At 48.2% G+C, this 21933-nt stretch overlaps 1 protein-coding gene across 1 annotated transcript in view; it reads right to left on the reverse strand.

Annotated features, from left to right (window-relative positions):
- The window catches only part of PRMT8 (protein arginine methyltransferase 8), a gene marked incomplete at both ends in the record, with an annotated part of 79561 nt that overhangs the window by 35988 nt on the left and 21640 nt on the right, over positions 1–21933 (reverse strand). Inside the window, 2 exons of the mRNA XM_079715126.1 lie at positions 1496–1651; positions 14495–14680. Coding sequence (XP_079571252.1) covers positions 1496–1651; positions 14495–14680 — 342 coding nt within the window. The remainder of the gene's footprint in view (positions 1–1495; positions 1652–14494; positions 14681–21933) is intronic.

The following is a 21933-nucleotide window of genomic DNA, read 5'->3' on the forward strand; positions in this document are numbered from 1 at the left end:
TAGGAGGCCTGGGCCAGGTGGGGAGGCCAGGTTTCTGGAAACAGAGGGACAGCTGCCAAGACCTACGGCTGGAGCCCCGCATCTGGAAGAGAAGGACGGGCAGCCCTGCCTTGCCCGGCTCAGCCCGGGGCTCCCGTCCAATTCCGGAGCTGAGCTGGGGCCTCAGAGACATCCTGGGAGGGAGGGTGGGGCGTTACAGGGGGTGTACGTCCTGCCCTGAGGCTCTGTGAGCGCCTTGGAAGGGCAGTCGGTCCCTTGGCCGGAAGCCCCAGTCCTGGAGGGGAGGCCCTGTGAAGGAAGGAAGGCTGGCCGGTGGGGAGGGACAGTACTGTGAAGAGCACAGGACTTGACCTTGGGCATCCGGGCTGGCCCCGTACCCTCAACACGCACCTCAGGTGAGTACATCATAGCTTTCCCAGTCAAGGCTACAACAGAGGTGTCTTGAGACAGCTCAGGTGTCCCAGAGACCCCCTCCAGCCAAGGCCCCGGTACCTTCCGGTCAGGCATGGAGGAGGATGCTGTCCCTGCCAGGGGCTTAGGGACAGGCACTGATGGGGGGACACGGGGACTTGGAGGGCTCTAGTCAACCAGGAGCCAGGGTGTCTCAGGACAGGCTGCAGGATGACCGAGCTAATGAAGCCCCACTGAAAGCTCCCCGCCAGCCTCTGCGTTGGGCTGTCCTGTGCACGTGCTGTGTGTTGTTTGACTGCAGTGTGCCTTGAATTTTGATCAAGATGAATTCCCATTTTCCAGCCCTAGACCCCCTGCAGTTTTCAAATGTCAGTCGGAAGCTCAGAGCTCTTCTTTTTCAGTTTCTTCCCGGCTCCGGACCCTCCCAGACCCCCGTCCTCAGGCTGTGTGCAGCTGCATTGTGGGAGCCTTCCCAGAAGGTCCACCACTACCACCTCTAGCTGGAGAGGCAGCAGTAGCCAGAACAGCAGAATTAAATCTACCAACTTGCCTTTAAAGAACAGAGAAAGAAGACCGTCTTGTTACCACCTAGGGCCCCAACTATACTAATAAATACTGAGCATCTGACTTACGCCAGGCGCCATTCTAAGCACTTGACTTACGTATTAAAATCACTCACTCCTCATAGTCACCCCGTGGGCAAGGTACTGTAATTATGCCCATTTTATAGATGGGGAAACCGAGGTACAGAAGAGAAGTGAATTGTCCAGATCACACTTCTCGGGAGTGGAATAGTGGAGATTCCAACCACAGCTCACAGGTGTAGCCACCCTGCCCTGCCACCACAGCCCACAGTAGGGCTAAGGACTCTAAGGTAATGATGACACCAAAATGGTTTCAGAAAAGTCATAAGTCCTCCACAAATGTCAGCTCTTCCAGGACAAGGCCAGGAGCAATGCCCAGGTGACAGGGAGCCAGGGAACTTGCCCACCTCCTGAGAGCTATGTCTGACGTCCTCCTGGAGGGTGTGACCCCAGCAAGGAGGCGTCCCCGCAGAGGCCAGGGGAGGGAGTGGCACGCTCACCCCAAACACCTTCTTGGCCCCTGCTTTGGCAGCAAACATGGAGAGGATCCCAGTGCCGCTCCCCACGTCCAGTACGACCTTGTCCTTGAACACGTGCTTGTTGTGATACATGGAATTCCGGTAAGTGAGCGTCCGCACCTCGTCCTTCAGCATCTCCTGTATGGAAGGAAAGGTAGAGCTGATGTATTCAGGGCACCTGGGTGCACACCTGCCAGGTCACGGGCCCAGGGCTGTCCCGACAAATTCCTCAGGGACCTCAGTTCTGTCATGAGGCAGAACCACAGAAGAGTACAGCTGCGCCAGGGGCTCAGTACACACAACGTCCTAAAACTCTGCCCCTTACAAGGCGAAAGAGCGCCTCGTACCATTAAAGGAGAAACTCACGTCCAGACCTGGGAAAGCTCCAACTTAACAAAAACCCAAAGAAAGGAGCAATACAAACACAGCATGAGAGATTGAAGTTAGACCTGAGGCAGAACTTTCTGCCATCGTGAGAGAATTGTCGTGAAACAGGTTATTAAAGGAGGCTGTGTGTGTGTGTGTGTGTGTGTGTACTTTTTCTATTTGCTTGTTTTTAAGAATAGAAGACATGTTTTTTTATCCACGATTATTTAAGTGCTTTTAATAGGAGAGGAACTCGATTACCCTTTACTACTGTCTCCAACCCAAGGAGAACATGATTTATCTGTGTATGGTGGTGAGGCGGGGATCTTCGTCCATTAAAGATATCAGCCAGCACTCTGACTAATCAATAGTATTGGGATTTTTAGTATAATTTTTAATGTAACTTGCATACAATAAAAAGCACAGATTTTAAACATATGGCTAACCATACACCTGTATAACCACCACCATAATCAAGATATAGAACATTTCCATCATTCCAGACCTTTCATGCCCCTGTGCAGGTAATCCTCTCCCCCATTCCAGACAACCAAAGATCTAATTTCTGTCTCAAAGATTCCTTCTGCCAGTTCCAGAATTTCATATAAACGGAATCATACAGTATGTACACTTTTGTGTCCAACTTCTTCTACTCAAAATTTCTGAGATTTCATTCATCTTATTGCATGTATCCAAGGTCGCTATTGTTGTTGTTGACTAGTATTCCATTGTATGAACATATCACATGTTCACATCCATTCATGTGATGATGGATATTTGGATTGCTGTGAATAAAGCTGTTACAAACATTCTTGTTTAAGTATTTTTGAGAATACAGACATCCCCGACTTACGGTGGTTTTTCATGAGATATTCAATACTTCATTATAAAGTAGGCATTGTGTTAGATGATTTTGCCCAAGTGTAGGCTGATGTAAGTGTTCTGAACACACTTAAGGTAGGCGAGGCTTAGCTGCGATGATCAGTAGGTCAGGTGTATTCAATGCATGTTCAACTTAACATATTTTCAACTTACGATGGGTTTATGAGGGCTTAACCCCACTGTAAGTTGAGGAAGATTTGTATATCTTTTCATTTCTCTTTTCATTTCTCTAAATACCTAGAAGTGGGTTTGCTGGGTCTTAGGGGAGGTGTTTAATTTCATCAGAAATTGCCAAACAATTTTTCAAAATAGTTGTCTTTTTATGATCCAGAGTTCAAGTTTCTTCATATGCTGGCCACTTAGTCTTATTAATTTTTTTACATTTTAGTCATTCTAATGGATATGCACTGCTACTGCACTGCAACTTTAATTTCATTTCCCTGATGGCTATTGATGAAGATAATTTTTTCATGATTTTATTGACTATTCATATATACCTTTTGTAAATTATCTGTTTTGTCCTCTTTTTTTTTGAGCTATTTATCTTTTCCTTAGAGAATTGTAGGAGTTTCTATATTCTGGAAACAAATCCTTTGTTAGATATACATGTTATGAATATCTTCTCCCAATCCGTGATTTGCCTTTTCATTTTCTCAATCTTGTCTTTTGAAATGTAGTTTTTAATTTTGATAAAGACCAGTATTTTGGTATTTTTCTTTTATGATTAGAATTTTGTCTGTCCTGCCTAATCTTTGCCTACCCCAAGGTCACAAAGATATCCTCCTATGTTTCCTTCTAGAAGTTTTATAGTTGTGCCTTTTAGTTTTAGGTTTTTGATTCACATCAAATTAATTTTTATATATGGTATAAGTATATATGTATATACATATGTATATGGTATAAGGTGAGTTCATTTTTTTCATACAAATAGATGGTTCAAGCACCATTTGCTGAATAGACTATCATCTTCCCCACTGAATTAACTTGCCACCTTTGTCAGAAAACCAATTGACTATATATGGATGGCCTTTTTGATCTGTTCCATTAATATATCAATTTAACTGTCATTTAACTACTGTAGCTTTGTATTAACTTTGAAACAAAGTACTGTATGTAAATCCTCCAACTTAGTTCTCCTTTTACAAGATTATTTTGGTTTTTCTGCATCCTTTGCATTTCCATACACATTTTAGAACCAACTTGTTAATTCATACAGAACAGCCTCCTGGAGTTGATTGGAATTGCATTGAATCTATAGGTCTATTTGGGGAGAATTAACCCCTTAGCAATACTGAGTCTTACAACTCAAAACACTAAAATAGCTCTCCCTTTAGTTAGGTTTTGTTTAATTTCTCTCTGCAATGTTTTATAGATTTCAGTATAGAGGCCTTGTGTTTCTTTCATTAGATTTATTCTTAACTATTTTATTTTATGACACCTTATAGTATTGTAAAAGATATGTTTAAATTTTCATTTTCCAATTGTTTTATGTTAGTATATACCTTGACCTTACATGTTGCAGCCTTGCTCACCTCACATATTAATTCTAGTAGGATTTATCTGTAGATTCCATTTTTTCTCTTTTCTTTTTTTTCCTGGCCACACTTCATGGCTTGAGGCATCTTAGTTCCCCAACCTGGGATTGAACCCGGGCCCTCGGTGGTGAAAGCGCCAGGTCCTAACCACTGGACCACCAGGGAATTCCCTAGATTCCTTTATTTTTCTCTGTAAAAAATATTATCACTTGTGAATGAAGACTTTCTTTCTTTTTTTCCTACTTTATATGTTTTTTATTTCTTGTTCTTTCTTCTTGCTTTATTGCACTTGCAAAGGTCACCATGCAGTAAAACGCTGAACAGAAGAGAACACACACCCTTCTTTTGTTCCAATGATATACAAATATCACCATTGAGTATGATTTTGGCTGTGAGCTTTCCATAAATGTCTTTTATCAGATCGGAAAAGTGTTCTTGTATTTCTAATTTGCTGAGAGCTTTTTATCATGAATTGGTGTTGAATTCTGTCACATGCTTTTTATACATTTCTTGAAATTGTATATGACTTTTCTCCTTTGTTCTTTAATATGTTGAACTCAATAGATCGGTTTCATATGTTGAACCAACATTTTGTCATGACGTATTATCCTTTATAATATTGCTTGATTTTATTTATAAATATTTTGTTGCAGATTTTTGATCTATATTTGTGAGGGACATTGACCTGTAATTTTCTGTTACCTTCTCTGTCAAAGTTCTGCTGGGTTCATCACACAAATTAGGAAGTGTTCTCTCTTCATTTATTTTCTGAAAAAGTTAGCATGAGATTGATATTTTCCTTCAATGTCTAATAAAATTCACCAGTAAAACCATCTGGGTCTGGAGTTCTTTTTGTGGGAAAATTTTAAAGTACGAATTTCATTTATTTACTAGAGTGCTATTTTAGTTTTCTATGCATACTTACATCAGGTTTAACAAGGTATATTTCCAAGGAATTTATCCATTTCGGTTGAGTTGTCAAATTTATGGGTATAACGTTGTCATAATATTCTCTAGTCACTTGTCAGATGTCTATATGATCTGTAATGATGTCCTTGCCTTCATTTATGGTATTATAATGTTTGTTTTCTCTTTTCTTTCTTGATCAGTCTAGCTAAATGTTATCAAATTAATTAGTCTTTTCAAAGCCAACTTTTTGCTTTGTTGGTTTTCTCTAATATTTGATTTCTACTTCATTGATTTCTGCTCTCATCTTTATTATTTCCTTCCTTCAACTTAGGCTTTATTTGCTCTTCTTTCTCTACCTTTGTAAGGTGGAAGCTCTGATCATTAGTTTTGTACATTTCTTTTTGTCTAATGGAAGCACTTAAAGCTATAAATTTCCGGGGCTTCCCTGATGGCACAGTGGTTAAGAATCTGCCTGCCAATGCCGGGGAAATGGGTTCGAGCCCTGGTCTGGGAAGATCCTACAGGCTGCCAAGCAACAAGGCCCATGCGCCACAACTACTGAGCCTACACTCTAGAGCCCACAAGCCACAACTACTGAGCCCACTCACCACAACTACTGAAGCCCGTGTGCTAGAGCCCATGGTCTCCAACAAGAAAAGCCACTGCGATGAGAAGCCCACGCACCGCAATGAAGAGTAGCCCCCGCTCGCCGCAACTAGAGAAAGCCCACGCGTAGCAATGAAGACCCAGTGCAGCCAAAAATAAATAAATAAATAAATAAATAATGTTTAAAAAGCTATAAATTTCCCTCTAAAGATTGCTTTAACTGCATTCCACAAATTCTCATATGTTGTATGTCTTAGTCACTTCAGTTGCTATAACAAATTACCATAGAGTGGGTGACTTAAACATGTAGGTCTCACAGTTCTGGAGAATGGGAAGTCCAAGATCAAGGTGCCAGCAGATCCAGTGTCTGGTGAGGACTTACTTCCTGGTTTGCCTTCTTGTATCCTCACATGATGGAGAGCAGAGCGAGGACGCAAAGCCTCTTATAAGGGCGTAAATGCCATTCACAAAGGCTCCACCCTCATGACCTAATCACCTCCCCAAAGCCTCACCTTCTAATACCATCACATGGGAAGTTAGGATTTCAACACATGAGTCTTGGGAAGGGGGTGGACACACAAACATCAGATCCACAGCACTGTGCTTTCACTATCATTCAGTTGAGAATATTTTCTAATTTCTCTTGTGATTTCTTCTCTGACCCTGTTCTCAGTTGCTGCCTAATTTCCAAATATTTGGAGATTTTCTAGATAATTTACTGTTTACTGGTTTCTAAATTAATTCCATTATGACCAAAAAAGCATACTCTACATGATTTCAGTCTTTTGAAACTTAATTGAGATGTGTTTATGGGCCAGCATATGATCTATCTTAGTGAATGTTTCCATGTGCACTTAAAAAGAATGTATATTCTGTACTCTGGGGAGGCAATGTTGTATAAATGCCTACTACGTTGGGTTGTTTGATGGTGTTGTTCAGATTTTCTACACCCTTACTGTTTTTTGTGTGTGTATCTGTTCTATCAATCACCAAGAAAGAAGTGTTCAAAACTCTTCAACAGTGGGATGTATTTTTCTCCCTCTAGCTCTGGAGATGTTGCTTCATGTTTTTGAAGCTCTGTACACACATGTGTGATGGCTTTGTAATCAGTCACCTTACCAGGTGGAGCTATATTTCCCAGAATTGTCTTTCTACTATGTCTCCAGTCAAGGTGGTTCATGAGGGAGATTCCCACGAGATTCAGAAGATACAAAGGAAGCAGGAAGCATTTTGTAGTTCACATTTGTCACTGCTGATGGGTTGATCCACCTTGTTGGCACGAAGCAGCAGCTGGGCTTACAATTGCTCTACCTTTGCCTTCAGCTTCTCTGACTCCTGAGCCAGGTGTGTGTGTGTTTAGCTCCAAGGTGAAACATTCCAGCCTCTGTAGGATATGCTCCCCACCAAGGTCAAAGGCAATAGAATGGACGTGTGTTTCAGTCCGTCCTCAGAGGGTTCAAGCTTGTGCTTATGAGTTGTAGCTACTCCTGATCTCCCCTTATTTTGCATTCATAGTCCTTTCCTGGTTACCTACCCTGTAACCTACCTACTTCAAGCTTCATCATCAGACATGGAGACAACAACCTTACACAATCGCATGAGCCAATTCCCTGCAATCCTGAACTGAATTTATACATATGCTTCCATGGTTGAGCCCTGACCGATACAAAATTTCTTACCAAGAATAGCTCCTAAGGAGCAGAATCTAAGAATGGGTTCTCTGAATTGGTTCTGAGTTTTCTGGAATTGGTTTTCTGATCTGATTAGATTTAAAGGCACTAAGAAGTCTATTGTCATTGGTGAAGAGGGCACTGGTGAAATGGCAAAAGAGTTACTCAAATTTTAGCCTTAGACACTGGTGACAACGTTCCTACAGAGGCAAGGCTCCGGATGACCAAGTATTTGCCACCTTGGAACATTTTAGTCAAAGTAGGGAATGTAGTGGGGTGGATTTGTTGGTTGGTTATTGCTAATTGTGCTAGAAAACTTAGAAAAAGAAAATGATGAGCTCAGGGATTTAAATTCCCAGCTCAAGGTCTTCATATAGCACCTGAAAACTTCTATGACTTCTGGGGAAAAAAAGGAAAAGAAAAGGAAGAAAATAAAAGAAAGGAACAAAACCCTTATTTTCTTGCAGGGTCAAGATTTCTGAAAACCAAAGCCAAAGTCTAATCCTGCCTGAATTACAACACAAATTGAATTCCCATCCTTTCAAGGCCTCTTTTGTTAAAGCTGAGTCATCTGCTGGGAAAGAATGGGGTCCTGAAAATTGGAATGGGAACAGACAGGCAGATTCAGATGAAGCTGGGACCTCAAGTCCCTAAATTACCGTATTCTCTGCCAGTAGAAACACCATCTACCCCTGCCCAGGAAAGTTCGTTTTCCTTGTCCTGAAGAGTCGTACTGGTGTCCTTTGAGGTAGTTGCCTGCCAGGTAATGTTAATACTCCTCAGGACCCATCCCCACCAACCCTATAACTGGATTTGACTCCACACAGACCCCAAAGAACAAGGCACAAAGAGCGACCCATGAGAAGGTGTGATACGCACCAAAAGAACTGCATGATACTTCTAACATATAGATTAAAATATAGGGAATAGATGTGAGGATGTATAGTAAGGGTGAGGGATCAAGATGGAGGGAACTTAAAGTTGGATTGAGCCAAGTCTATTGACATAGGTCCATGAAGCAAAGATTGTGGATTCGCTGTTTCACCTCCAGGGGCTTGGAATGCCTCTGACAGTTGGTATGGTTGATTGACTGAAACATGGACCAAAAGTTAGTCTACACTAAATGAAGTGGAAATGCCAGAACTTCCTTGATCTGCTGAAGAGGAAGGTATCCAAAGACTTCAGGAGACTGGAATGTTAAAATGCATCTGTCACATGAGACTCGCTCACCAATGCCAGAGAACAGACCTCTCACCACAGCTGTGAGGAAGAAGTTTTTGAGGGAAGTCCAGTAGCCTTGAAGAGCTCTGTGTGCCCTTCTCTATAGATCAGAGATTCCACTGGGCACTGAGATTCCGAGTTGCCATGGGAACAATATCCAACTAGGATCCTGGGGTATCGGGGGTCAAATTGTAGTGGGTAATCACCAAAGGTGAGGTGGGCATGGTTACTGTAAAGGATAGGAGAGCCAAAGTAGTATTCAGGATAGTCTGGCTCACCAAGGCCTATGGTGCTGGTCAGTTCATTAAAGGACCTCTAGAAAATAAACAGTGGAAAACACACTAAATTCTTACTTGATCTGTTTAAGCAGAAAAGTTATAGGTCTCATGAATGGACGTCAGTCTTGAATCACCAACACAGGGAGTCATGGCCCCCTCAGTGGATTCCCAGACTTGAGCCAATATACAGATGTAGGAGCCCTTAAACAAAGGGGCGGCCATGTCACATGAGGAGAAACCCTGTTATGTTGACAAAAATGTGTACTGTTAATCTTTCTCCAAGTCTTCCCCAAGATGACCTGCAGGCATTTACCAGCATGTGTGCATTGGAGAAAGGAAAATAAACAGATTTTTGAGGATTATTGGACACTGGCTCCAAACTATTGGAACACTAGCTCCATGAGATCCATTAATCCAGGAGACTAATTCCAGGAAATCCACATCCACATCCAATTTGCCCATTTGGCCTGTGCAGAAGAGAGATGGAGCTTGGAGAATGGCTATAGATCATCATAAACGTAATTAGGAGGTGACTACAATTGCAGAGGCTGTTTCAGATGTGGATTCATTGTTTGAGCAAATCACTCCAGAGAGTTGCTGGGATTTTGTTTGTTTGTTTGTTTGTTTGTTTGATCCATTTTAGACATTTATCCATCTATATTTCTTCAAACATTTTTTTTTCTGTCCCGTTCTTTCTCTTCTCCTCTGGAATTCCAATCACTCACATGTTTTACCACTTAATTCTGTCCCAAAAGTCACTGAGGCTCTGTTCACTTGTCAATTTTTTTTCTCTCTATTCTTCAGTTTCAATGATTTCTCTTTCCCTATCCTCATGGTCATAGATATTTTCTTCTATGTATCCTATCTGTTATTAATCCCATCCAGCAAATATTTGGTTTAGCTATTGTATTTTTCAGTTGTAGGATTTCAATTTCACCTATTATATTCATCTCCTCCTGGAAATTTTTTTAAATCATATTTATTATAGTTATTTACAAATCTTTATTTAATCATTCCAACACCTGGGCTGTCTACAGATCTGTTTCTATTGACTGATTTTTCTCGACTACGAACCAAATTCTCTTGTTTCTTCACAGGCCTTATCATTTTTATTTTATGCCATAGATGGTGTCCAAGGATCCACAGTAGCTGAAGTTAGTTTGTTGTTGTTGTTTTTCCAGGAGGGAATAGCCTTTCTTTTGTTAGGCAGCTAGAATGATGGGCTGGTCAGTTCAATCCAATCAGGGGCTGAGCAGGTTTAGGAGCTGAATAAGTTTGGGATGTGGGACTTTAATTCCTATATCAGGGCCTGGGGCCCCACAGGGGCTAAAAACATTTGTGTTTGCTTTTCAGCCCAGCACTACTTCCTGTGTTGCCCCAAGGCTTATATCTTTGGTCGTATTAGAAACTGAATAAGGTGAGGGTTTGGTTAAATTGAGTTCATGTCTCACTCGGAACTACTTCGAAAGTGAGCTCAAGCCTCTCCCTCCAGAAGCTCTCTGGAAGCAAACACTGCAAGACTGCTCAACATCACAAGGACAAGAACTGTGAGACCACAAGACTGCAAGACGGTATCCCTCGAACCAGGCACAGGGCACGGTGTGAAATTGGTGCTCTATAAGGACAGAGCCCAACTCCTGCACACGAATCATAGCTCTGAAGTGTCTGAGCTCTCCGGCCAGCCCAGAACAGCATTTAGCATTCCGTGCCTCAATCTCCTCATCTGGAGAATGGGGTAAAAAGAGCAGCTGTTTCATAGGGTTGTTGTCATGACTAAATAGGTAGAGTTAGTGTTGCTCTTTGGGAAAACTGTGACCTTTTCATCTCTGTGAAGAAATTGTTGAGGGCGAGTAAGGAACGGAAGCAGAATAATGACAAAGGTTCCGAAATCTCTCAATCATACTCGTAGCTCAAAGTTCTCACTGCCTTTCCCGATGGAATGAGGTTGGCCCAGTATCTCTGCGGGTCCTGTTGCTGCTAAAAGGGGTCCCCCCAAGGGCCCCCGTTTAATTCATTGTCTTTCATCACTTCTTCGGATATCCCTTTCCCTTCTTTAAGGCTCCAGACCACAGGAGTTCATTCCGAAGGCACAAGCTCTGGGGGCGGGGGAGAAGTTGTGACTTAGCAAGGCTTCCCCTACTCACCCTGTTCAAAGAAACAGCTGTCTCTCCCCACCCTTCCTGTATCCCTGCTTTAATCACCCCTGAAAGAGAACAGCCCAAAGACGTCTCCAGACATTCAGCCAGGAGCATGCCACTCTTCAGTGAAAACAATTCCCACCCCCAGCTGAGGGTGACTTTATCTGCTGCCCACTGAACACATGGCAGCACGTTGACTAATTGCTGGGAAATGAGGCCCTGAAGAATCTATTTCAAAAAAACCTGCAGTAAGATTGTGAAAAGAAGATAGCTGGCCAGGAGTGGGCTCAGCGCCCAGGGCTGGGGGGCTGGGAACAGGGCCCCACTGGGGTGGATTCTTCTGGCAGCTGAGGCCCCATGCCCAAGGCCGACTGTTCAAGATGCTGAGGCTTCAGAGCTAGGATCTCAGAGGTCATGGGGCTGGGCCCCTCCCCTCTGTGTGCAAGGACACATCTGTCACATCTGCTCCTGCTCAGGACTCCTTTCTTTTCACAGAGGCCGTGGTCCGGAAGGCACAGTCCTCCTCTCCCTGGCCCCTGACCTCCGGAGGCTGAGCACGGAGTCATCTCAGGAGAGGCCATGGGATGCAAGAAGAAAAGCGTCCAGAAGCACCTCCTGCTGTGCTCTCCAGCTCCCTGTATTGTCCCCCTGCCGCTCGGCACTTCTTGTTTGTATTTATAGACTAAACCACCCCTATCCAGCCTGCACCATGTTTCCCAAACACTCACTGATCACTGTTAATCAGCGAGCTGGCAGTGCGGCTGCCCACCCGTGTGAGCATCTTGTTAATGACGGGAAGAGGCTGCCAAATGGCCAGCTCGGCTCCGGATGGGATGGCGAGACGTGGGTCTTGTCCAGACTGAGGAGGCAAAGGCATCGCCACGAGCCGTCTGGCATGGAAAGGAGATCCCTTGTGTTTGACAACGAGAAATGAACAGGCCCTGTCTGCAGAGAACGACAGTAGGAGGCCATGGACTTGCCCTCACCTCCTTTTACAGCAGATGATCGTGGAGACCAAACAGGCCGGAGCGGGGGAAGCTCAGGGATGAAGGGAGGCCAGCTAGCGGCCCCAGCGTTAAAGACCTATGCATTTCCCCAGGAGCCAGGGTCTAGGCCTGGCCCCCAGCAGCAGCAAGAAGGATTTAAGCTGGGTGATCAGAAGTAGTTCCCAATGCGAAGCACTGCTGAAACTACTCTCGGACAGGTTACTAAGGAGAGAAATGAGATGGTGACCTGCAGGTCCTTTCCTCCAAGTGCATTAGCTCAGTCTGCACTGTGTTTGTATATGTGCAGGAACAGGTCTGATTTTCCTAGCAATACATGAAATGGATGGAGCCTGGTCCATACTATATGTATCTGGTGACCCTGGGTGTCTTCTCCCAGCGGAGATCAGACCCTCCGGAGGCCCGGCCTTCGTGGGGACCAGGCAGCGCCGGAGTGATGAGAGGAGCCGCTGTTTCATCAAACCCAGACAAATCAGACCGTGCGCCGAGTGCCGGGGAACCCCGTCCTGAAGGAATCATGGAGATGTAACGGCACCAGAGGGCACATCCTAGGGGCCTACGTGTGTTGCAGGGAGGGGTGGGAGGAATCAGTGGGAGGGATCTGCGGGGCTGGGGCCTGAGGACAGGAGGGCGGATGGGAGGGACACACCGCCTTCGGCTGGTCCCTGATGGGGGTCCAGGCAGGCCCAAGGGGGCATTTTAGGATCCCTGGAACTGCTGTCTCTTCCCAGCAATCTGCTCTGAGACAGGTGCCCAAGGACACAGGACTGTCCTTTAATTAGAGGCAGGGTCTTGAGGAGGGCAGCTCTTGAAAGCATCCTTCCTGCCTCCCAGACCTTCTCACCTCTCAGGTCTAGGACTGGGCTCCGTGCACCATCGCAACCCCACCCCAGTGGGAGCCACCAAAAGCTGCAGCCTCAGCTGCCCAGGCCCCCCTGGGCCAGGTCCCCAGAACTAAACACAGGGCCCAGCCCCTCCCCTCCAGGCCCCAGGCCTAATTAATGCTCTGATGGGGAGAGCCAAACCCCTCCACCCTCTACCTCCATGGGAAATTGCAAAAGGACCAGCAGGAACAAAGCCAAAGTTTCCAGAAAGAAAGAAAGGCTGTATGGCCCGGAAATTAGGAAATGAAGCCCCGGGTCCCCAAAAGTGAAGGTTTCATTTCTACGTGAAGGCTTCATTTCTAGCTCTGCGTGTATCAGCTCGTGACCTTGCACGGAAAGGAACCAGAAAAGATGAGTGAAGGTTGATAAGATTCTTAAGGTCTTATATCCTCATCTGTGAAATGGGGACAAATAATAATACCAACCTCACAGCGTTGACCTCAGGAATAAATGAGCCGGTAACATAAAATGCTGGGAGCAACACCCAGTGTGGAGCAGGCACTCAAAAACATGTTGCCTATTACTTATTAAACACGCTTCTGGCAATACCGCATCACCGTTTGGATACAGGAAGCGTTTACAGAAGCATCTAATTGAAAGGGGAGCTTTGAGACTTATTTTCAAAAAGCATTTGCATAGCAAGCAAGCCTTTGTTCCTTTCTCGATATGTCTTCACACTGTAAGGGGATAATAGAAATACGTTCTTCATAGAGTTCTTGGGAATTCAATGAAACGACACATATAATGTACTCAGAAGAGTGGCCAGCCCTGAGCAAGCACTCGGCTCATGTCAGTTGTTTATCTGGGGTGAGAAAGTGCTGGAGATGGTGTGGAGGGAGGTAAAAATACTGTTGTGGCTCCCGCTGCAGCCAGGAAGCCTCTAGTTGGGAAGCTCTGTTCTGTTCTACAGCTAACATCCATCTTCCCTGCTATGGAGGAAGACAGCATTTAGACATAAGAATTTCCTGAGAATCAATCAGGTTGTCAGACAGAGCCAGGTTTCCAAGGAAGCCTGCTGATTCTTCCCTGGAAGTGCTCATTGGTCCAGGATGAAGCTGAGGGCTCGTGCCTGACTGAGGACTGGACATCATGATGCCAGAAGGTCCTTGGGGCCTTGGGACGCTAGCTGCAAAGCACCCGAGCTCCTGTAGCAAAGGACCAAGGACGTCCGGTCCTCCCGGACCTCCCAGGCTCAGGGTCAGGAAGAGGTGAAGGTGCTGGACTGTAAAACAAGGACCACGGAGGCACCCCTGGCTCTCGGCTGAGGAACACCCAAACACATGCTTTCACTCACTCACCTACTGCAGGCCTGGCCCTGACCCCCGGCGTGGGTCCCCTGGGATGGAGACAGGGCCAGGGCCCTCGAGCGATGGGGAGAACTCCCTAAATGACAACACAGAGCTGCGCACATGATGCTGTCCAAGGAAACGGCGCGGCCACAGCAGAACCGAGGTTGCCCCGCTTGGCCACCAACTCAGGATGCTTTACCTCATGGATCCCAAAGTGGGCGTAGGAGTCAAAGTAATAGTCCCTCGAGGTCATCTCCTCCGGGTTCAGCAGCTTGGACATCTTGCCCCGTCCCGGGCAGCTGGGCTGAGTGGACACATGGTGGACACACTGCACAGGCTTGGCTGGGATGACGGGCTGCGGGGGCTGAGAGGGTGGGCTGCTCACCTGCGGGGAAGAGAAGGAGCAGGTGTGAACAGCACCCATGAGGTCCTGCCCTCTGAGACTCCGCCCTCCCTCCTTCCCCCTCCCGCCCCGCCCCAAGCCGGCTCCAATCAGCCACAGCAGCCACAGCGAAGGGGCGATGGTGTCCCCAAGCTGTTGGCTGTGCTGTGTGGGATGGTGGTGTGCTACCCAGGAGCCCCACCAACCTGAATTTAACCCAGTTCCATCTCCTACTAGTGGGTGACCTGAGCCGATCTGGGCCTCAGTTGGCCTATCAGTTAAATGGGGACAATAATGCCATCCCTTAGAGGCGAATAAAGGGAAAGATGTAATGGCATCACATAGCATCCCAGAGCAGAGTGGCTGGAGTATGGATTCCAGAGCCAGCCCCCCGAAACGTGAACCCCAGCCCTGCCACTCGCAGCTACACAACCTTGGACAGAGTTATTCACCTCTTGGTGCCTCCGTTTCCCCAACTCTAAAATGGGAATAAAATGGTCCACATGTCCTAGAGTCATCCTGAGGATTAGACAAGTTGGTATCTGGAAAGTGCTTAGAAAAGGGCCCAGCGCATCGTGAGTCTGAGTTCTTAAAAGGACTCCCACCTGCGTCCTTAGGCAGATGAAGCCCCTGGACTTCTCTCCACCCCGCAAGCAGCACCTGGCTCCCAAAATGCAGGTCTCTTAGGTTCCGGTTTCTCACACCTGTTGTCTTGCTGTTCCACCCACCCCCAGTTTCTGATTCACAGTTTTACTCTGAACTTCAGCAGAAGTTTCCTCTGAAATGCAAGCGCCCACACTGATAGCCAGCCTCCTGCCAGCGCACTGCCCTTTCCTGGGTTCCCCGACCCTGACAGCCAGCTCAGCTCCACACCCCACAGCTGCTGCCCGGCACTGACCAGCCCTTCCTCCTCCACGGGCTAACGGGAGGACAGAGGAGGAGATGGAAGCCCAGAGGTTCAGATTTCACTGCAGAAGCATCATTCTGCCAGGAGAAGAAACACCTTTCCCTGAAGTGTAGGAAATCCAGATGTGCACGGCACAGCAAAGGCCTCAAAAGGGGCAGAATTCTGAAAAATCTATTTTCAGTGATGAGTTAATATTTGTAAAGACTTTAGAACAGTTTCTGGCATATAGTCAGTGCTCTATTTTTGTTATTCTCATTAGTAGTAGCAGCAGTACTCAGAGTACATTAACATCTCCCTATTCTATGCCTCAGTTTTCTCATCTGTAAGCTGGGTCAATGCAGACTTACTCTCTCCTTTCTAGCAAGGGAAACAGGGAGGTCCTAGAGCAAATAAAGAAATCCGAGTCCATCCCTTCCATCGTGCTTCGGGCACAGCCCCAAGACTGCCTAGAGTCCCAGGCTGGAGGGGAGCGAGCTGGGGAGGGTGGGGTGATGGTCCTGTTTTCCTGGTGTATCTAGGCTACAGCCTCTGGGAAATAGGCAGACTTCCCAGTTTAGCAACATCAGGTTTCAGGTCGGCACGATCCCGGGCTGTCTGGCAGCAGAGGCAACGGGCTGCCTCATTAGAATGCAGCAGGTGTGCCCACCCTCCACTTGGGATGTTGGTCACGGTCTCCAGGAGGCTAAAAATAGACTGTCAATTGCACACTCCCGTGCTGGCTGCAGTCACCTCTAAAGCTGGAGGAGGCTCTGTGCATGAAGCTCACCCCAATCATGACTCCATTTAAATATATTAAGGAGAGAAAAAGTCCCAGCTGGACCAGGCTGTTGCACGGTCAAGGTCACAGGGGCCTCCTGCACCCCTGAGCTCCATTCAACTGTGAGTCCAAGGTCCCTTTCATGGGGTCCCCTGAGATTCTTTGGACGGTGCCAACTTACGAAGTGCCCACCACGCACCACACACCACGCATCACACATCACGAGTTGCATCACGAGGCAAAGGATGGATGGATTCAGGGTCCGTTCACCTCAATAACCACTGGTCATGGGGACAAAGAGGTGACTGTGAACCAGGCCCTGGGGCCGGAGGCTGTCAGCCCAGTTCGGCCTCCTGCAGAGGGGACTTGCGCTCTGCCCATCGGCTAACAGAGTACCCTGTCCCAGGAGGCTGGGCCTGGGGTGGGGAACAGCAGTGGAGCATGATCCCCAGGCATCACCACCCGGGCTGGTGCTTTTTATTCCACAAACACCCACTGAACGGCAGCGGCTGTGAGTGCTGTATGGTCCCGTGGAAGAAACAGACGTGCGGGAACCGTGCCCTCAAAGGACGCTGCCTAGTGGAAGCGGAAGACCCCTGAGGCTCCGCTGGATGATGGAGAAAGATTTATTTTACAAGAGAAGGTCAAGCAGATTGCTCTGGGGGTTCAAAGGAGAGAGAAGTCACTTCAGTGAAAGAGTCAGAGAGGCCCGGGATCGCTGGGAGCTTCCTCGCAGATTTTGGTGGGGGGCGGCGACAGTGGAAGGGAGTTCTTGGAGGGTGTGGCTTCAGCAACCAGGAAAAGTGTGGAACAGCAGTGAGTGTGTCTGGGGAACTTGGCCCGGATAGTGGGAGACTGGGCTGGCAGAGATTACAGCCAGGCTAAGAGGTTGTATTTAAGTACTAGACGACGGGGAGCCGTTGGCAGTTTGTAACCAGGGAGTTCTAGGTTTGAGGTCTAGCCGGGGAAACTTGATGTGCCGGCAGCCTGCAGGAGGGGTAAGGGGGAAGGAAGAGGGGGGCCCTCGGGCTGGGGAGGCAGGTATGACCTCGGAGGCTGGCTCCAAAGTCCAGTCAAGAGATAACGAGCCGCTGTGGTGTCAGAAGGGCTGCCTGCAAAAGAAATAGCAGAAATAGAACCCACAGGAGTTGGCAACTGGCGGAACGGAGAGGAGAAGAGAGAAGCTGGAATCAGAGATGACTTCAACATTTCAAGCCTGGGTGACTAGGAAAGTGGTGGTGACATTAACAGAAATGAGTGAGTCAGCAGGAAGAGCCGTGTGGGGCGGGGGGAAATAATGAACTTCGATTTGGCTCTGAGAAGTTGGACGTGTCATTGCATCGTATAAGGAAAGATGCCTGGCCGGAGGCAGTGATGCCGTCCCAGCCGGTAAGTACCATAAACACAGCCGAAAGGTCAACGGTAAACTGATATCTCTAACGTACATGGCAGACAAAGGTTAATAACCTAACTATGGAGAGAGCCCTGACAAGCCAGTCCGATTTAACGCTGGACAGAGGATCTTACAGTCAATTCACATGAGGCTAAACACAAACGGCAGATTAACGTGCTGCAAATATATTAACCTCTCTAGAAATCGGGTAACTTCAAACGAACACAGAAAGTTATAACTTTTAAATACCAAATAAGCTCAAACCTCCCCCTCCCCAAAAGATTGAAACTGCGTTTGTAATGGTCGCAGAAAAATAGGTGCTTACATATATCTTTAGTGAGACTTCTGGGAAACTAGTTTGACAAAATGCACTGAAAAGCACAAATCCTTTAACCCAGCCATTCCATTTTTGGGAATTTATCCTAAAGAAAGGATCGTGGATAATCTCGAGCACGTAGCTGTACGCATTTTGTGACGACACTATTGGTCATGGCAGAAAATAAAGAGTCAACCTGGGGGTTCCATGAAACAGAACCGATTGTACAAACTACAGTGCGTCCACACCGGAGGCTACGCAGCCACTTCAAATGTCGCAGAAGAGTGTTTAATGACAGAAACGCGATCGTGACAAACTGTGGGTTGAGGAGAACCAGTGGGAGATGAGTAGACAGTGCGATCGCATTTTTAGAATTAAAACGTTTTCATGCCTGTGACAGAGGAGGGGACGGCAGTGGGCTGGGCCGCAGTTGTCACGGTGCTTGTTCACGGGCTGTGAACAGTGCATGCTTCCTTCCTTGTGCTTGTTATATATATATAGATATATCTTTAAATGTATGCCACTAACAAGTACTACATTTGTAAACAGCCCAAAGGAGAAATTTGGAAATGTGATCCCAGACCTCGGATGGGAAACTGAGGCTGGCTCTCTGGATTTGGAAACCATCTGCAGAGCGGAGCTGAGGGGTTCCCTTGGGAGAGACCCCCAGGGAGGGGGGAGGGGGAGTGAGGACGGGGCAGGGAGGGAAGCAGGAAGCATCCTTCTCCGAGGACCTTGGAGGTACCAGGGGACCTGGGGGGAGGGGCTTGGGAGGACGTGTCCTCGTGCCTCCAGTTCTGTGACCGCCTCTCCTCTAAAGATGTGTGACCCAGGTGTTGTACTCCAGTGACCAGACGAGGGCACTAAAACAAAGCCAGCCTTTGTCTAGCCTCATGTGTCCAGAGGATGCTGTGTTCAGGAAGCTGAGCAGTCACCTCTAAAGCTGGAGGAGGCTCTGTGCGTGAAGCTCACCCCAATCTTGACTCCATTTAAATACATTAAAGAGAGAAAAAGTCCCAGCTGGACCAGGCTGTTGCACAGTCAGGGTCACAGGGGCCTCCTGCACCCCTGAGCTCCATGCAACTCTGAGTCCAAGGTCCCTTCCACGGGGTCCCCTGAGACTCTTTGTCTGGTTCTGGTAACGTATCCACGTGGTTGTCTCCAGCCTTGGCCTGCCCTGTCCTGCTCTCCCACTTCCTCCCCAGGGCCCAGGGCTCAGGGCGCTGCACTGGTGGAAAACCTCCCACTGCTGCCTGCCCCCCAGTCTGCTCAGGGTCACCTTCCACTGAGAGGATTTGTGACTTTGTCTTCTATTCTTAGCACCAACTGCTGATCGGGACTCTTCAGAGGCTGTGTCCTGCCCCCAGGCCTGGCCTTCCCCAGGGCATCTTCAGCACAGTGTTTCTCCCCAGTACTTCACCTGCGATCTCCCCGGTCCACCCCATCCCACTGCAGCGAATAGGCCCAGGCTCCTAAATGCTGAGATAAGATAAAAGGCTATGGAAACACCAAAGCTGGAGACTGGAGGATGGCTCCCTGCCGAAGAGGGGTCCAGCTGGTCCTCAAAGGGTGGGTGGGATTTCCATGGGCAGGGCTGGGGATTCAGGGACAGAATTTTTTTACCTAACCCCACTTGCACCTAAAAATGAGGGTAGATGATGATGATGATGATGATGATGGTGGTGTTGGTGGTGGTAGTGGTGATGATGGTGATGCTGCTGCTGATAGTGATGATGGTAAAGATGATGGTGATGGTGATGATGGTGGTGGTGATGGTGACAGTGGTGGTGATGGTGATGGTGATGATGGTGGTGGTGATGGTGATGATCCCTAACGGTGGCTGAGGGCCCACTGAGTGCGAGGCACTGTGCTAAACACTTCACAAATATTATCTCATAAAAGCCTAATAATAAGTGAGGTACTGAAATTTACAGGCGGAGAAACTGAAGCTGAAAAGTTCAGTCAATTGCTAAGCCCAGAGCTAGCAACTAACAGAGCCAAGATGTGAACCATTTATTATCTGTCTGACAGCAAAGCTGTGCTCTTGACCCTGATACCGTGGTTGGGCCAGTTCAGTCCCACCAAGCTTGACCGCTTCTGCTGGGAGCCAGGCCCTGTGCTCAGAAGTGGGTGGCAAAGCAAGTCCCGGCAGGAAGCCCAGCCCTGGGAGGGGAGAATGAAGGTCAAAGGCAATGCGGAAACAGAAGACAATGCCTCGGTGGAGGTTGGCACAGGTAGGCACCTCGCCAAGGTGACTGAGTTCCAAAGGGAGCAGACAGTGGGCTCCGGTTTGTAGGAGAAGCGGAGGTCCACGTGAGGAAGGGAAGGTGTCTGGGGTCACGTGGGCAAACCTAGAACTGGGACCTCTAAGAAAATAGGGGAGGGGATGGGGGGAGGAAGGAGAGGCTTTGAGGAGGGAGAGGAGGGAGTGGGGGAGACCCGAGGGGAAGGCAGACGGCCGGGGGCGGAGAGCAGCCAGCGCTCTCTGCACCAGGCAGCCGAAGCCACCCCAAGCCCATTGGGCTATAAATGGCAGTCCCTGGCACTGGCCCAAGCTGTACAAATGATTTTCCTGAGAACAAAAGGCGCCCCTGAAGGAGCCAAATCCTGCTCTGTCTCCAAATGTCAAGGCAGCTTTTGCTAACCTGAGTCTGTCCTCAGCGTCGGCCTGCCACGCTGAGGTCCCGCAGAGGGACAGAAAGGGGCCTTCAGCGGGTAGGGGGGGCCCAGGGCGAGCAGAGGAGGGCGTGGGAGCAGGGGGCTCCCGGCCCAGGTCTCACTGCATGTTCCTTCCCAGCTGCCTTCATCGTCTCCCCACCCAGCCTGGGATCACCCTTTTCTCCCCCCGTGTTTACTCACGAGACTGCCATCTTGACCGTGGTCCATGCAGTCGGTAGTGACCTGGAGCTAGATCTTCTAGCACCATCTGTCTGCCTCTAGGTAGGGGTCAGAGCTCAGCTGAAGGGGGAGCTTTCTAAGGGTGGGTGCCGGGCAGCAGCAAGGCAGGCGTGGCTGTGTCGGGCACCTGGGACTCTCCTGTCCCCCATGACCACACCACAGATACAAAGCTTTCATGCCTGCCTTTGGCCAGAGATGGGCCTGGTTCCACCCTCCCATCCACTCTCCTGCACCCGTGTTTCCTATCACCTGGGCTGAGGGAGGAGCTTTCAGCAAAGCAGGCTTGCAGTCAGCCTCCCCAGCAGGAAGCACACAGTGCTGGAGCAGGTGCCAGGACCTGGCTCACTGCTATTCCCCCTGGGGGCCGGAAGCCTGCACGACTCGGGGACGGGGAGAAGGGTCTAGACACCGCTGGTCCTACAAGCTGGAGCTGTCTCCCTGTGCATGGCTCCCAGGCTTGCTCATTTGTCAACTGTCACCCTCATGCACCTCTCTCACGTTGGCTTTTTAAAGGCACAGACTCTCTCTAGAGCCCCCCGTGGTGAGGCCAGACACTGATGCATGTCACAGAGCGTCAGCTGCTGTCACCAGCTGGCATCTCTCTATTATACTGTGTCCCTGACTCTAACTCTGGCATCTCAGCAGAGCCCGCCCTCACATGCTTTTTCATTCCTTCAGACTCAAGCCCCTTCCAAGGCTGTGCTCCCTGGAAGCCTCTTCCCCCGGGTCCTGCCATGCACCCTTCTCAGTTCTCACCATCCCTCTTTCCCTAGGGCTCAGAGAGAGGCCTCGTGCCCGTGGCTCTCACTGGGTGGTTCCCACACCGCTAGCATCAGCATCACCTGGGGGCTTGTAAGAAATGCATGTTCCCGGGCCTCGCTGGCAACACTAAATCAGACTCTCTGGGGTGGAGCCCAGCCATCTATTCCAACACACACGTGATTCCACTGCATCCCAGAGACTCAGAACGGCTCGTCTGGAGTTG

Source organism: Hyperoodon ampullatus (genome assembly GCF_949752795.1).
Source record: "Hyperoodon ampullatus genome assembly, chromosome: 11".
In the NCBI taxonomy this organism is placed as follows: domain Eukaryota; kingdom Metazoa; phylum Chordata; class Mammalia; order Artiodactyla; family Ziphiidae; genus Hyperoodon; species Hyperoodon ampullatus.